This window comes from Zalophus californianus, chromosome 10 (genome assembly GCF_009762305.2).
Source record: "Zalophus californianus isolate mZalCal1 chromosome 10, mZalCal1.pri.v2, whole genome shotgun sequence".
NCBI lineage: Eukaryota > Metazoa > Chordata > Mammalia > Carnivora > Otariidae > Zalophus > Zalophus californianus.
In genome coordinates, this window is record NC_045604.1 from 9,287,752 (window position 1) to 9,304,350 (window position 16,599).

At 49.5% G+C, this 16,599-nt stretch overlaps 1 protein-coding gene across 1 annotated transcript in view; it reads right to left on the reverse strand.

The window, feature by feature from the left end:
- Positions 1-16,346, reverse strand: part of LMX1A (LIM homeobox transcription factor 1 alpha) — a 152,518-nt gene extending 136,172 nt beyond the window's left edge. Inside the window, exons 1-3 of the mRNA XM_035722399.1 lie at positions 16,296-16,346; positions 15,693-15,790; positions 13,256-13,442 (exon numbers count right to left, since the gene is read on the reverse strand). Coding sequence (XP_035578292.1) covers positions 13,256-13,442; positions 15,693-15,768 — 263 coding nt within the window. The 5' untranslated portion in view covers positions 15,769-15,790; positions 16,296-16,346. The remainder of the gene's footprint in view (positions 1-13,255; positions 13,443-15,692; positions 15,791-16,295) is intronic.
- Positions 16,347-16,599: the final 253 nt, after the last annotated feature.

The following is a 16,599-nucleotide window of genomic DNA, read 5'->3' on the forward strand; positions in this document are numbered from 1 at the left end:
AAGCAAAGGCCCTTCCACTGCCAGACATGTGCACGGTCTAGCTGCCAAGCCCAGCTGACGAGCTCCGGGCTTGGGGAATTGGCCACACCATGCACACCCTGGACCACGCCGTAACCAAATGGAGTTCGGACAAATGAAGAGCAGAGACAGGGAGGTGACAGACAGCCTGGGTTTGCACTAAGACAACTAGTGTCTGAAGAAGAAGGACACGGGCTGGAGCTTCACTCCGCTGGCCCCCGCCGGCCCCTGACCCAGGGTGGCCTTGGGAAAGAAGCAACGTGGGAAGCTGCAGTGGCTACCTGAGGAGTGACAGAAAACAGACCCACCTTTGTTGGCCTCCGTTCTGTGGTTCAGTTCCAGCTAATCCACAGAACAAAGGGCATATAAATGGTCAGAACAGAGGAGAGCAGGGCCAGACCCTGTGCCCTGCGTGGGTCCCTGAGCCTTCCCCAGTCTTCTCCTCTGTCCGTTGGATGCCCTTCACTCTCCTGGATCCTCAACCTCCTTCCCTTCCTGGTGAAACTCATCTGAGCCATGAAGTAGGCTCAAGACTAGCGCATCCTATGACATCCTCCCTTCATTCTAGCTCCACCCCAGGTACTACTGTGTTTTCTTCCTTCTGATCTTTCTTCTGCTGTCCACCTTCTCAGAAGAGCTGGTCATATCACTCCCTCTGCTACTTCAACTACGTTTTACTTTACGTTTACCCATTAAAATGCTGTCCCGTCCCCTCTATGCCTCTGATGAAACTACTCTTGAGGGACGCCTGGGTGGCTCAGTTGGTTAAGCGTCTGCCTTCGGCTCAGGCCATGATCCCAGAGTCCTGGGATCAAGCCCTGCATCGGGCTCCCTGCTCCGCGGGGAGCCTGCTTGTCCCTCTGCTGTTCCCCCTGCTTGTGCTCTCTGTCTCTCTCTGACAAATAAATAAATAAAATCTTAAAAAAAGAAAAAACTACTCTTGATAAGGTTACCAATGACTAACTGCCAATTTCAAGAGCAAACAGGCAGCCCTACTTTTGGAAAGTCCCCACCACTGCCCTGTCTTCCAGAACCTCACTCACCCTGGCATACTCTCCTGCCTCTGCGTCGTCCGCCCACGGATGGGCTTCTTGAATGTCGGTGCTCTTCTTAGCCTATGTGGCATCCCCTTGGGCATTCCCCTCTTCTCGTGACTTATGTGATAATATATCCTAAAGCTCGGGGTCCCTTGGTTATGTATTACTACGTACTATTCAGTAGCTTGGCGCTTACCACAATTTGAAATATGCCTTTATTTATTGGTTTATTTTCTGTCACCTCTTCCATGAAGCTTTTGTAACAACCCCAAGCAAGTTACCCATTGATTAACTCATCCATTCAACCCACAGACATTTGTCTAATGCCTACTGTGTGTCAGGTACCATGCAAGATGCTGGAGATACAGGTCTCAAGAAACAAAACACCAAACAAAAACAGGAAGGTCCCTGCCCTCACAGAGTTTATGACCTACTGACACAGGCCACAAAGCAACAAAAAATATAGACTTCATACGGTGACAAGCACTATGGAGATCATGAAGAGCACTGAGTAATGCAGAACCAAGGGACTTAAATGAGTGGGCTCTCTGTCCTACAGGCCAGGCCTCTCTTCAAACAATCTTATTCTTCTCTTAGGCATCTGTTTAATTTATGTCTCTAAACAGTCTCTGCTAGATTGTTAATACATCCGTGCTTCATCTTACTCATTTTTTACATACCTGGCACATAGAGGAATTTAATAAGTCTGTTTGATGATTAGATGAATGAATGAGTGATTTAATTAATAAACCAACTGTTTATAAGATTCCATTTAATTCTCAATTTGAGAAATCCGCATACAACCAGGTAAAATGCATTCCAGTTACTGCTGTATTACCTGAAATCTCTAGTTTCATTACACGCCAGTTTACAGAGATTAAATTCAGACCCACATTCCATCTCTCAAAAATTGACTGGAACTAGTTTTAAGTGAATCAAGCGTCAGCACTGGTGAGTGAAATAATACAATACAGGAATACTGTATTTCCTAAAACCAAGATTCCACTCTCCCTTTTTTGATCCAGCCAGGTCACGTAATAAACAAGAGGGAGTCAGCAGTTCTGGAAATCGGCCTCATACCAGGGCAGAGCGGGATCTTTTCTAGCTGAGGCTGGGGCTTGCTTGAGCATACAACACAGTTCAGAAGAAACCTTGGAAAAGGGTTATGCAAGGAATGGATGGACAGCTGCTAGCTAGTCCCAATGGAAGTTATGTTTGGAAGGCTCCAGATCTGATATTTAACAGTTCTGCTGCCAAATGTGCAGACAGGCTCCCAGAACAAGCCACCAATAGCAAACTCTGGGAGCTGCAGAGAGAAAAATGGATGCTTGTCTGCCTTTTTGTCATTCTTCCGGTGGGGAAGAACGACTAAGCTAGAGGGACAATGGAGCCCAATGCAGATGGTATGGGACAGGAAAGGATGGAGGCAGGATGGCTTTGTGGGTGTAGTTTGATAAACAGGAGTGATGGGTGTATGCTAGCAGCTTTCACACACACACACACACACACACACACACACACACACACACACACACACACAGGCAACCCCCAAATCCAAAAAACTTCCTTTAAAATCACGCAATATATAAACAGCTGACCATCAGAAGGCTGCCTGAAAGCTCAAGTATCTAGCAGGTGGGGACTTGTTTTCCAAGAGCTGGTTCAACAGGACAAACTGAGAATTGTGATCTCACTGAGGTATGAACACCAGAATTCAAGCAGCAGATGGTGTGATTTAGAGGAAAGGCCATTGGACCAGGAGTCCGTGGTTGGGGACAGCATCCCAGCTTCCCTCTTCACCAACAGCATGACCTTGGGCAAGTTCTTAACCTCTCTGAGCCTTAGTTTCCTAGCTATAAAATGCAGAGGGAGGGGAAAAAAAAACCTCTCCTTATCTAACTTTAGAAATTGTTGTGGGGTCCAAAAAGATAATACATGCAAAGGCTCTTTGAAAATGGGAAAGTGGGGCACCTGGGTGACTCAGTCATTTAAGCAACTACCTTCGGCTCAGGTCATGATCCCAAAGTCCAGGGATCGGGTCCCGCATCGGGCTCCCTGTTCAGCAGGGAGCCTGCTTCTCCCTCTACCCCTCCCTTCTGCTTGTTCTCTCTCTCTCTCAAAAATAAATAAAATCTTAAAAAAAAGAAAAAAAGAAAATGGAAAAGGATACATTTTTTTCAACACGTCCTTTTATGGTAATTCCTACAAGCCAAGCATTGACCTGTATACTTTATAAATATTAACCCAAAGTGACCCTATGAGGTTGGTACTATCATTACTCCCCGTTTTATTTTATTTTTTTAAAACATTTTATTTATTTATTTATTTTTGACAGAGAGAGCGAGAGAGCACAAGCAGGGGGAGCAGGAGGAGAGGGAGAAGCAGGCTCCCTGCTCACGTGGGGCTCAATCCCAGGACCCTGGAATCATGACCGGAGCTGAAGGCAGACGCTTAACCATCTGAACCACCCAGGCGCCCCTCATTACCCCCATTTTAGAGAGAGGAAACCAGCACTGAGAAAGTAAGACTCTTGCCCATGGAAATGGCTAGTGAGCAACAGAGCAAGGACGTGATCCCAGACACCCAGACACCCACAGTCTATGGTCTTAACCACTACACCATGCAGAGTTACCATGCACAGCTCCTGAGAATCTACATTCGTTTACTCATATAAAAAAAGTCAGCAATAATACCCAACCTCGTATAGTTCTCTGCATTTTACCAAAAAGCTTTCCGTGTTCATTTTCTTACTCAATTCTCACAACAACGCTACGAGGTTGTGAGCATATTCCCTCATACAAATAAGGACATTGTGGTTTGGACATCTCTTGACAGTAGGACATGTGTTTCCAGTTATTTTCCAGCAATGGAGGGAGCTACGCAGTGCCCAAACCAACCATACCCACCTGTCCAACCGCTTCCATCTATGGATATGGATTTTTGAAATGGAAGAGCCCGACCAAGAGCAGAACCCAGAAGAAAAGGAGAAGGTATATAATCACGACCCAGCCTTATACACAGACAAACAGGAAAGCACCTTCAAAGTGGTATTTGCATTGTCCATAATTATCTCCTATACTGGTCCCATTCTAGGACCTCAAATCCTACTGTAAGGTAGTCATTCCTTTTCAACTGAATGCCCTTCGAGTTAAAAAGTATCTTTGAAAGAACACCACATTCTCATGTACATCCCAAGTGAATTATTTCATAATAGCTTGTCCAATTTGACAGATAACTAAGACCAAGCGCTAGCCTGTACACAAGATAATATGAAATTTGAAAGGTCACAAGATGGGTTCAGAGCACAAGATAAGCAAGAAGGCAAGACTGAGCTGAGATCCTGAAAAGGGGGTGGTATAACTAGTGCTCTGGATGAATCTAGGGATGCCAGGTGCATAGAGCCCCAAGGGAAAGAGAGGCACAGGGACCAAGCAACACTCCTGCCAAGGAAATGCAAGAGAGGGTCTTCTGGAATGTTCTTCCACTTTGGGTTTCCAAAGTATACCTCGCGGCTCCGCCGACTGGATTTCGTCTCTGAGGAGCTGTGCCTGGATCCCTGTGAAGGGGGCGGCCATCACTGTCTGTGCAGCCGGAAGACATGCACAAAGGAATCCCTGCTACAATGCAGGAGGGCAGGAGGAGAAGGCGTGAGAGGAGCCAGCAGCAGGGGAGGAAGCTCTCGATGGTTATGTTAAAAAGGATTTGTTCCACTGTCAAAACCAGAAAGCTCTCCCCAAGAGCCTGCTTTAGGAAAGGAAGCCTGAAATGACAGAGAGGGGGTGGGTGTATTAAGGAGGCTCCTTGGAAAAGAGGCTGAAGTGAGGGGGAGAGTGGCACTGGGCCAAAGGCAGGTATGGCCGGAAAAATCCACCTCTGAACTGGGATGGTCCGTCCGCCAACGCCTGGGGAAAGGACAGAAACTGGGCTCTGGCATTTCTGCTGGGTCCCAGAAAGAGGGCTCCCCAAGCCAGCCTCACTCTCTAGGGCAAGGACAGTCCTTTAAGTCCAGGCCCCTGGAGCACTCATCCACCCTGGTTCTCCCCAGGGACTAGGAGAGGGCCCAGTGGCCGCCAAGCTCCTGAAAACTGTACAAGCCACGCCTTCTCCACTCAACTGCCCATTCCCCACTGGGGACCCCACCTTATCCCCCAAAGACATCAACCCCTTCTCCAGCATGGAGCTAGGGGCCCCAGGCCAAGCTGTGGCATCGGCTCCTACTTGGTTAGGTTCAGGCTATTGGAGTACTCAAACAAAGACATATTTGGACCCTCCTGCAGAGAGAGAGGGGACCGTTCCTGGGCTCAGAGGGAGCTGCCCTTAATCTGCTGCACAGTGAATGACAACAATGTTAAGAATGAAAATATGGTTTGGGGGGATCGTCCCCAGGAGCCCAACATTTTGGTATTTAAAGGAACTTTAATGAGCTTAAGAGGCTAATCTTGAGTTCAGGAGGGGGTGTTTTGTTTTGTTTTGTTTTCAAAAATCCTTTTAAAGGTTCCTGAGGCTCCAGAGGGAGGGGGCACCAGAACTGTGAGTCAAGGCGTGGCGCTGGAGTAGCTGAGGGGCCTGGATGGAACAGGAAAGGAGGCTGCTAGAAAGATCCCTCCCCACTGCAGCCGCAGAACCCGGTGCTCTAGAGATAAAGGAGGGTTCTTCCCAGGCTGGACAAGTGCCATGTCCACAGAAGCAGCAAGAAGCTGAGAATGAATGGTGTGTTTACATCCTATCAGGATGCCAGTCGGGTTTCTCACCAAATAACTCCTTCTGGTTTACTGGTGACAGCATCAGACGCAGGTGCTTCTCTGACCACCCCCCCTCCCCCAGAAACATCCATCTAGAGTGGCAGCACATAAGGTGGCATCCATGGAGGTACGAGGCACACTCAGAAGATGTGCAGGGGCCCCTAACCGGTCACCCAAAGAGCAAGGGTCATGGGATCGTGCAAACCTGAGGGGTATGCCCCTTGCCAATGACTGAGCTGAACCCTGCTCCATAACTGGGTGGCCATGGGACAGGACTCTGACTTTTGCATCCAGAAGACTAATTAGTTTCCCCCACGTGAGCAAATCAAAAGAGGACTCATGGTCCATACGGATGGCCTGGGTGGGGGGGGGGGGGGGAATGAAACAGTTGATGAGATGGTATTTAAGTAAGATCTGATGCTGGCAAGAGTCAAGTTACTAGAATTCCACAGGGCACAGGAGGGGGAGGGGGAGGCAGAATGGGACGGGGCCAGATGTGAGCACCAGATAGAGCATGTGGTCCATTCCCAGCAATGCTGGACGCTAAAGATATTTGTTATATGCGCAGAGTTTAATTGGGCCTGTCAGGCAAGGTAGGCCAGCCCATAGTGGCCAGCCATCCATCAGGGCCGGTCCATTATAGGATAATAATGATCAAACAGCAATCTAATAGGATGGGGAGACACTGGAGTCAGAAAACCCAGACATGTTTACTGTTATCCAAAAATAGGATCCCCAAACTGGAAGCTGGAAAGGCTGGGAGAGACCAAACTCTTTCATGGAGCTTCAGCTAGAGGGCTGGGAAAAGCACAGTCCATTTTTGTATTTTCAGTTGTTGTGACATTATGGTACGCTAATGGGGAATCCGGCAATGGTTTCCTTAGGTTCTGGCTAATCCAAGCATGGTGGCCAGGTGACAAGCTCCTCGGTTCGCCAACTGAGAAGAACAGCCCAGAGGTAGGTTTTAAAAAAAAATTTTTTTAATTACTCAGCTGCAGTTGTCTGTGATGGGACCAAGTCTACACATAAGGTGGGAAACGGATGGAGGGCCATGGTTTTTATTCCTTCCATGATGTCTTCGCTAATACGTCAGTGTTTCTGCTGCATTCCAATCGAATCTGCTGTGTAATGCCCAAAGAAACTTAATCCCTATCCTAAGTCTCATTTTATTTATTTTCAGTAGTGTGAAAACAAACATGTAGCAAGATGACAGTGTTTACACCTCCTTTTTAGCCGATACAGCTCTAATCCTCCCGCTAATTAATGCCAGGGCCCGTAGCAGTTTTATTAATTTCGTCCTGGTTAAAAATATAGAGACAGATAATTGTGCTTGACTAAAATAACAATTTGACATTTGGAAGGTGTTTCCCTCATTTCAGCAAGGCGGTTGGCGGGGTTTCATTTAATATATGACAAAGAGACACAAAGCGGCAGCCGACACTGGTCAGCGATAACATAACTAATTCCAATTGTGATAAATTGACTAAAATGTCCCGCAGCGTGCTAGTCAAAAAGACTGCGGAGACTATGTAAATCCCAAGCCGGTTTTCCTGTAGGTTCCAGTAAAACAGGGCACACAGGAAAAAGAAGGGCCTCTGGTCTCTTGTCCCCTAATATCATTTCCTTCAGAACCCTTTCTTCATTTTGCTCCTAAAATCACCAACTTTCCCACACCAAAGCTGCAAAGGCCACTGGCAACACCGTTCTGCATGTCACTAAGAGACTTTCAGAAAAACACAGGTGTTCCTAGGGGGCAGCCTTAGGCCTGCTGGCAAGAGGACAGGGCCCTCCTGGGAGAGGGACCCTGCTGCTCGCCACAGAGGCTGGGAGAGGCACTCCACCCCCGGCGGGGCCCCCAATCCTCCTGATCTCAGCCTGCAAGTGGCTTGCTAAGAGCTCCCCTCTGAAGATGTGAAAGGACACTGAAAAATCCACATTAGAAAGATATTAAAAAAAAAGGAATTGAAAAGCACTCAAATAGGGCTAAGGGTTCAGTTATGGCAGAAATTATTTTTAAATCTTTCCATGTGATTGCACATTTCCCCCACATCGCTCATTCCCTAATGTTGTACAACTGTACTTAACACTCAAGTGATCGGGATTCAATGTGGGTCATTTTGAACGTGATGGGATTCAACAATGACCTGTGGTATGGGCGTTGACTCTAAGAGGCTTTACTACATTTCTGATAATATAAGGAATATTTTAAATCCTCGCCTCTTGTTTCACTTCGAAATGCCGCGACCCAAACAATTTCTTTGACCGCAAAGAATAATTAGCCGATAATTTAAGAAATGGAATTGTTCTCATTAGAGCAAGAATACCTGCTCATGACCTCCAAAAAAATTTCTTCCGGAATTAGAAAGCAATGACAAGGCCTCTCTAAAATCAATAACAGTATTTTGGCGAATGCAAAACTTATAAATGAGAAAAATGAAACTGAAAGGCAAGACAAACAATGAACTTTCAGAACAGCTCCTGTCACTGAAATCTAAAAGCAAAAACAGCTCCTTAGCTGGGTAGATGACAGAAGTCCCAGGACTCTAGAGTATGTACAACTGGACTGGATAAATAACTTTTTATAATGTGCTCCATTTATGTAAGGATCAAAAGAATCCCACAGCCCTCCACTGAAAAGCAATGTTCATATACAATTCCCAGAATACTATTAATATCTACTTGTGCTGTCTAATTTTATTTCAAAATTTTAAGTCTTAGATTCCAAGGAAGTCCTACCCGGGGACCAATCCATATAAAAAGAGAAAACACCTCTGAGCAAGGACTGTTTCCAATCACCCTGCAAATAAAAAAAGAGATTACTCGGCCCACACCAACACACAGCCACAGCCCGTGGACGGTGCTTATCCCGAGCTAAACCCCCCTGCAATTTAATGCAGACATCAATTTATTACCTAGCTGTGTTTGATTTTTATATTCCTTACATTTTATTATACCAGGAGTGGGGCCAACAAAAGATCAAGTACAGCAAAAACCTACAACTGCCTCTGTAATTTCATCTGTGGGCTCCCTTCTAGGAGTAACTGTATGCCCAATTTTGATCTGCAAGTAATGTCACAGTAATAAAACCAAACTAATTAACTAATTCTTCTCCCTACACACAGACACACACACACACACACACACACACCCTACACTACCTTGATAAAACGCAGAATTAGTTCATTACTGGTCCTAATAGAGATCATTACCCCAGCCATTTTCTCCGAGGGGCTGCCAATCAGCAGGGCAAAGGCAAGACAGAGAAAGCTCTAAATGTGACATCCGCTCTGCCCCCATTTTAGTCCCTGTCTTCAGAAAATTGGTCTGCTCCAAAAGAAAGGGGAGACAACATGGACCGGCCCTCTGAGGAAAGGTCTCCCAAGGCCTGGGATTTGCTGACATGTGGGGAGTTGTGATGTTATGAGAACAGACCTGATGACAGCAGCACTATCCCACTCTGCTCCGAGGGTGTCCAGAACAATCTAAGGGATAATGATAAACTTCACATGTGAGGGGAGAGGGCCCCGGCTGACGCACCAAGCTGCCAGGCACATGAAAGAAACAATATAAACTTGATTTAAATGTGGGATCCCTTCCAGAAGGCTTAATTATCTATTGTATTACTACATTCCCGTTATTCAGCAGCCTCTTCTGTCTCCAGCTGAAGTCCAACTACAGTATTTGTTTGGAACAAATTCAGGGAAAACTCCAAACTACCCAGATCACAGAGGACTCAGTTAAATAGGGAACAACAGTTATATAAATAGAAGTCCCCTAGGCTGGAAAATATTTGGTTATCTGCTAACTTTCAGGCACACTGAAAAGAGTGGAATCCAGTTTTTAAACATCCTTACCTATAGCACCCTCCTGTTTTAAATCACTCGGTACAGCTTCAGCAATTCTGTAAACGTCTCATCCCACCTAACTAGTTATTTTTCTTTGATGACCTGTCATGCTCAAAAAAGATCACCTCCAGTTCTTAATTTCTGTGGACATTCATAAATCAGTGTTCTGCACTCTGGCCCTAAATGTTTATTTGTTTTGGATGATCAGAAGATAAATGACTCCTAAGGGTGTCATAGTGTAAGAGACAAATATTTAACAAAACATCCTGAAGTCTGAAATGAATGGCTGTGTCTCAGATGCCACTGTCCATTCCATTTTTTTTAATTAGACAAATTTGGTGTTTGACACCAAGAAGGTGTAACCACTAGCTGATCGAGTAGAATTTGCACTTTTTAGCTGGCCACCTGACTCCACGAACAGGCAGCTAATAATTCAAGTGTAAAACTGCCCACAGCCAGGAAAGCACCTATAAATGGTTAAAACAAATACAATAAACTTGCTTTGTTAATATTATGTTTCTGCCCTTCACCGAAGACTGCACACTAGCTATGCGTTCTTTCATTTTAATGTGTAGGAACAGCATTTCAACTTGGCGAATCCGGCGAGCAGGGCATGCCTGACCTGCATCTTCATGATGTGCTTCCTCATTTACCCCCACGCAGCCCCACCACCTCACCTCCAGCTCTTTTTCCTCTCCCTCCGTTTGCCTTGTCTGGGCCTCAGATTTTAAAAAGATCCACCCAAAAGGGCAAAATTATTTTTAAATAATCAGTTCATTCAAGAGGAAAAAAGTGCTCTCTGTGACTATCTCATGATACCTGTAACTGAAAACGTCCTTCTGGATGACAAAGATCTGGTCATTCCAGAGGGCTCCTAGGCAATACCTATTCCTGCACTTAGAGGAGGCTTCTAAGAAATCCTTGACAGTTGGGAGAATACAGAAGGCAAACGGGCGAGGCTGAAAGCCCCCTGAAGGCAACTCCATCTCATAGCCTCTCAGCACACAGCCCCTTGCCTTGCATAGAGAAGCTTGATGATAACAGGTGGCTGAACAAAGGAATTTGTCTGCAGCCTAGTTTTGAAACAAACAACCGCAGCAACCCCGATGCATGCTGATGCCATGAAGATGATCGGATATATTAAAACCCCATTTTGTTGGGAAAAGGGAATGGGGTTGGGATGGGGAACAGAGGAGAAACTAAGAATAAAACTCATCTTTTAAAAAAAATATTGAGGGGTTGGGCACAGACCCGTGCTGACAGGGCGCCATGAGCTAAACGAGTGCGAGCAACTCCATTTTGGACATGTGTTTCCAAAATAGATGTTAAAATTAAAATTAAACCCCCTCATTGTAACGTCAACACCTCTCTGAACAATACAGCTTGCGTTCCTCTACAAAATCTTCCTGGTTCCGGCCAACAGCTTGCAAGTCGATCCCTGCAATTTTCCCTTTGCAGAAATAGCTGTGAGAGAGGAGAACTGACCTTAGTGGGCTCCTAATAAGCCCAAACCGCGCCAAACCTGGGGGGCTGAAATGGAGGGGATTAAGTACTTTACAACAACTGTTTCTTCCCCTCTTGACACAGCCTGACTTCCTTAAAGAAGATCTGACTGGCCAGACAGCTGTGTTGACCCTTAAGCCTTCTTTGATTCGTGATTTTTTTTTTAACAAACAGAATAGAAATTCACAATCCAAATCCTTTCCTAAGCTCCAACACTTTTGAATTCGCTAGTGTTGTGCCTGAAGGATGTGGACATCTCAGTAATCTATAAGCAGAAAGATAAAGATTGGGTCTACACCATCCCAAAACCTTCAGATGAAAAGCAAGATGGGGGGGGGCGGGGGAAGCGAACAATCAACCAGAAGCTTTATCCAAAGGTGATACTTGAAGTTCTGCGGGCAAAATCTGCTTAATTCCCTAAAAATTGCACTTTTCACTCAGACACTGTGGCAACAAACAGACAACCAAGAACAGATACGGGCATGTCTTCTTTAAAAAATGTTAACCATAATTACCACTTTGTAAAGTGGTCATGTGTTTTCATTTCTTTATTCATTCCTGTATTGTCCAACGGGTCCAAAGCAGAATGTGTATTCTTTTTAGTGCTAAAAATGTAAAGTTATCTTTTCAAAATGCCCAGTACCCCTTCCACAGGAGGATTAGGGTTAGTAAAATTCAAGAAGAGAATGGCAAAGGAGCACTGTCCGGCAGAAAAAATGGTGTGTGTGTGTGTGTGTGTGTGTGTGTGTGTGTGTGTGTGTGGTCACTAGGTGTAACCGCTTTGCCTGTGTTCAGAAAACCTCACAGCCCAGGCAACCCTGAAAGGAAGATATTTCTGTTCTCAGTGGTTTTTTTTTCTTTTTTCTTATATGGAGCCTTCTGCACACCCCCCTTCCCTGTGTTTTCAATAACGTGATAGGAACTGCTTTTCCTGCACACTGCCCCTCCCTTGATTATCCTCCCAACTGCTGTCTCTTTTATTCACCAGTAACAAATGCGGAATTCTCCTGGGCGCGCACGCGCGTCCCCTCGGCCACACACACCAATCTAGTGTGCAAAAAGAGAGGCCTGCGATGCCGCCGCTTTTCTTTCCTTCAGTACCACGCACAGCTTTGCGAAGTCCGTGTCCGCATTGACTAGCCCTTTTGACAAGGAAAAGCAGTTCTCTCTCCATGGACCCACTAAGCAACTCCGGGCCTGTCTGGCGAGAACCAGGAAATCCTTCTAACTCCCATCCAGGCCGCATCCAGGCTTTAGGCATTACAAAAATCTAGATTCCAAATAATTTACTTTCTTAAATACCTGCCGCCTAATTCTCCTCCAAACACACCAGAACGGTCACGTCGGCAGGAGACAACTGAATCCGGCGCAAGGCTGCAGGGCACACCCACGCGGGAATTCGGGGTCGGGGCAGGGGGAGCTGTGCAGTGGAGGAGGGAGTCTCAGATCAGGCCCCGTTTCTGGCCTAAGGGCCCCTGCGCCCCAGGGTTTTTGAGAAACGGGGCGGGGATCGGGGACAGTGAGAGAAAAGGCAAACAGGATGTGCGCGGAGCTCAGGGGGGCCCCCCGCGCCATTTCTGAGCCCAGTCTGTCGCGAAGCCAGGGGACAAAGCCAAGCGGGAACCGCGCACAGGGGACGGAAGCCGTGGGAGCAGAAACCTCGCTGCTCGCCCTAAGCGCCTGGGTGGCGCAGACACGTGGCTAAGACGGAGTGGGAACCCCGTGAGCAGACATGGGCCACTGGCAGCCCGCAGGGCACCCCAGGGAAGGGGAGAGCCGGGAATGAGAGGGATGGGGTCGGAGCCCCCACAGAGGTGTGTCCCCCTGGAAGCGCCAGGTCGGAGTAGGAGCCTGGGAGGACTGCATACCAGGCGAGCACACCGTGGACGGTGGCGTCACTCGCGCCCCTGTGGGCCGGGCCGTGGCAGGGCGCACCGCGCACGTCTCCAAGGCCCGGGGGAGGGCAGCCCGCTACAAGCTGGGGGTGAACCGGCCCTCCGCGTCTCTGGGTGCACGGGTGCCTCTAGCGCCATCCCGAAGCCGATGGGGGTAAAGGAGGACCGAGTATCCAGCGCTTGCTGGTGACCGCGTGGGGGCCGCGCTCACTTACTTCTCGTAGTCATACTTGCAGTAGAGCTTCTTGTCCCGGTAGAAGCAGGTGGTCTCCAGGGGCTCTTTGCAGGAGGCGCACTGCACGCACTGTTCATGCCAGAAGCTGTCGTTGAGCCTCAGCAGAAACCTGTCCGAGATGACCCGTTGACAGCCCTCGCAGACAGACTTGGGGCTCACCGCTCTGCCTACAGCAGCAATAGACGTTCTCGGGTCAACCGCGCCGGCCCAGCATCCCGGCCAAAGCTGGCCGGGACCCGCTCTGTTCACTACACGCCCACGGATTTCTCCCGCGCCCCCACCCTGGGAAGCCCCCGCTAATCAACCAAACCGCGTTTTAGAGAACAGAAAAATCGAACCAGGTGTTGTTTCTAACAAACAGCAGCTCTATGGGAAGGTTCACATTCTACCGGGGAGGGGGTGTAAATCAGTAATAAGGGACCTTAATTATCAAACCTACCCAGGTATTCGCGCAAATGTGCGCACAGCCAGTAAAATTAGGCTACAGATAAATTTGCGCTCCAAGGTTTATCACCTAAGCATTAAGTCACTCACTATGCTTGTCTCTTTTGACTAATATGAAAACTGCGAGTCTATAAAAAGAATTTGGGGGGACTGGTTTTTTCTTCTGCTAAAACGCAATTCTGTTGTATTTTTTGAGGGAAAACTTTAAAATTTTTATTTCCTTCCTAAAAAGTCTCAGACGTACAGAAAAATATCATCTCGCTCCAGGCAAACAGTATCGTTGAAAGCAATGAACCCCAAAGTGCTGCGCCTTGGCTGGAGTACAAGTTGCAGGTGGGTTTACACGTATACTTTCATGTGTATATATGTATGTTGACATATACATAATTACAAAGCATCAAAATAGAAGGGAAAAAGGAAAGAAGCAGGGCGCTGAGATGCCAGGGGCATTCCGGGAATCCCGCAAGCTCAGCTACAGCGCAGTCGAGCGAAACCCACACCAAACCCACTCCACGCAAATGGGGAATGCTCTCTACCCTACCCCCTTGGATTTTTGTCTGTTTTGTTCCTTTATTTTGCTGGGGGGGGTGCCCTTTTTTAGGATGTGGGAACGCTTGGCCGCCTTTGTCGGCACATTTCACAGCTATTTAAAGAAGGCCTTGCCCCCTGATAACAATACTCTTGTGCGTGGTGTCCCAAAGGGCCTGACCCTTCCCCATTTCCTTGCTACACTCCTGTCGCTTTTTCCCTTGGGGGATCCCGCTACCAGCTCCTGAGTGGGGGCAGTCGCCTTGGGGCATGCAGGGAGGGCTAAGAAAAGTAGCGAGATAGTCTTCAGTTGTAAAATTCTCTATTCGTTCTGCCCTGTGTCGGCGTTTAGGGCCAGGCCCCGGGCGTTGGGAACCGCCGTAAGCCGGCGGAGCGCACATCGCGGGCCCCGGCGCCCGCTGTAGACACAAGGTAGCGCGCGCTCCGTGCCAGGGCAATGCCAGCTCTGCCCCCCCGCCCCGCGCTCTTCCGACGCTGCACGGAGTGGAGAAGTTTCCCAAATCGCGGTTGAAAGAGGGGAACGCAGTGCGCGTGATTTCGTTTCATCTGGGGAGTAGGGGGGAATTCCTCTCCGGATGTGGTTTCTCCAGCCAAACTGTCTCATCGCCTTCACCCCGCTCTAGCGGTTCCGAAGGACGGAAAGAGGCAAGAGGTTTAAATGACAAAACGAAAATCCCTCCCGCTAAAATACTAAAACACCCGCTGCCCACACCTGAAAACCACCAAGGTCGGGGTGGGAGGTGGGGTTGAGAACCCTTGGCCTCAGATCAGCGAGACCCGCGCGTGTGAACACCCTTCCGAGGCCCTTGGCTCGCGGCTCCTAGCGGTCGCTGCAAATGGATTGGGGAGGTAGCGGGGAAACCCGCCCGCCTCGAGGTCCGGCTCCAGTTAATTATAAAACCCAAGCGAGGGCCCTGCGGTGCGGGCTAATCCCCGCGCTGCGCTGCCCACCCGCCCGGAAAAGCCCTTCGGCCGTGCCCGAGGCTGAGACTGGGGCTGGAGTTGGTGGGGACCAGAAGCTGCCTCGAACTTGGGCGCCTTCGAGCCTCAGGTTGCCTATGCTCGCCCCTAGGCCCCCGAGAAGCGGGCGGCATTTATGAGATGTCGATCAGCTCCGTGATTAAAAATCCAGCCCGGAGTATTTTTAATCACTTGCCACTCAGACGCCCGCGAGCAATCTCGCCCGCCCCTCGCGGCTTTGGGGAATTCGGTGCCCGGCGAGCGAGGCCTGGGGCGGCTTGTCGGTTTGGGGTAGGAAGGACCCATGGGGACTGACGGACAGACGGAGCGTGGGCTCCACTGAGTGCCGGACGCGGGGCGCGGTCTCCCTTATTGCCGAACGGGTCCCGGCGAGCTGGGCTGCAGAAATGGGGTCTGTCTGGTGGAAAGAGGGTGCGCCCGGGGCGCACGGCCTGAACACTCACCCAGCAGCGAGGAAAAGGACGCCGAAGTCTCGATGGCGCTTTGGAAGTTCTCCTCCATCTTCAGGCCGTCCAGCATGTTCGGGCCGGGCCGGGAGGACCTGTAGAGGGGAGGATACGATGCTTCTGGGGTCCGTGCCCTCGGGGACCGGGAGCCCGCAGCCGCCACGCTCCTGGGAAAGGACGGAGGGAGTGTCCAGGGTCACCAGAATGAGCCGGGAGGGTAGAGTCCAGCCAAGAGAAAGGTGGGGTGGGAGGAGAGAGACGAGTCACCGCGAACTGCTCTGACTGATCTGATTTCACTTGAAGTCAACGCGTTTTGTACTTAGACCTCCGCCCCCCAACGGCGCTTCTCCTTCGCTTGCCCCCCCCCGCCCCGTACACACACCCTCACCCCGTCCCCAGGCCCAGGTTTCCCATTCCGAGTCCGACTCCGCCCTAACCTATACTAACGCGGGCCCCAGGGACAGCTCTGCGGGAACCCAGCGACGTGGGTTAAAAGACCGGGATAAAAGGAGGGGGTGTTCCCTTCGCGGGGCCGGGCCCAGGCACGAGGGCCTGCGAGGTCTACGGCCCGCGCCCCGACCGGCCCGGGGCGTCCCTCACCTGCCCCGGCCCAGGCGGGGCCGAGAGAGCGAGCCGGAGCGCACCCGCCTGCTCGCGGGCCCCGGGCGCTGAGAGCTGCTGGGGGCGCGCGGGGCGGTCCTCCCGCCGGTCGGCTGGTGCCGGCAACGTCTGCACGAGCGAAGAAGTCGCCTCGGGGAGGAGCCGCGGCTGGCCCTGCTCACTCTTGGATGCATTTCAAATCAACTTTCCGAAACACGCCCGCCCGAGCCGGAGCCCAGGAACGCGCAGCCCTCCTTACCTGGTGGGCGAGCTCGCTCCCCGCGGCAGGGGCGGGAGGAAGGGG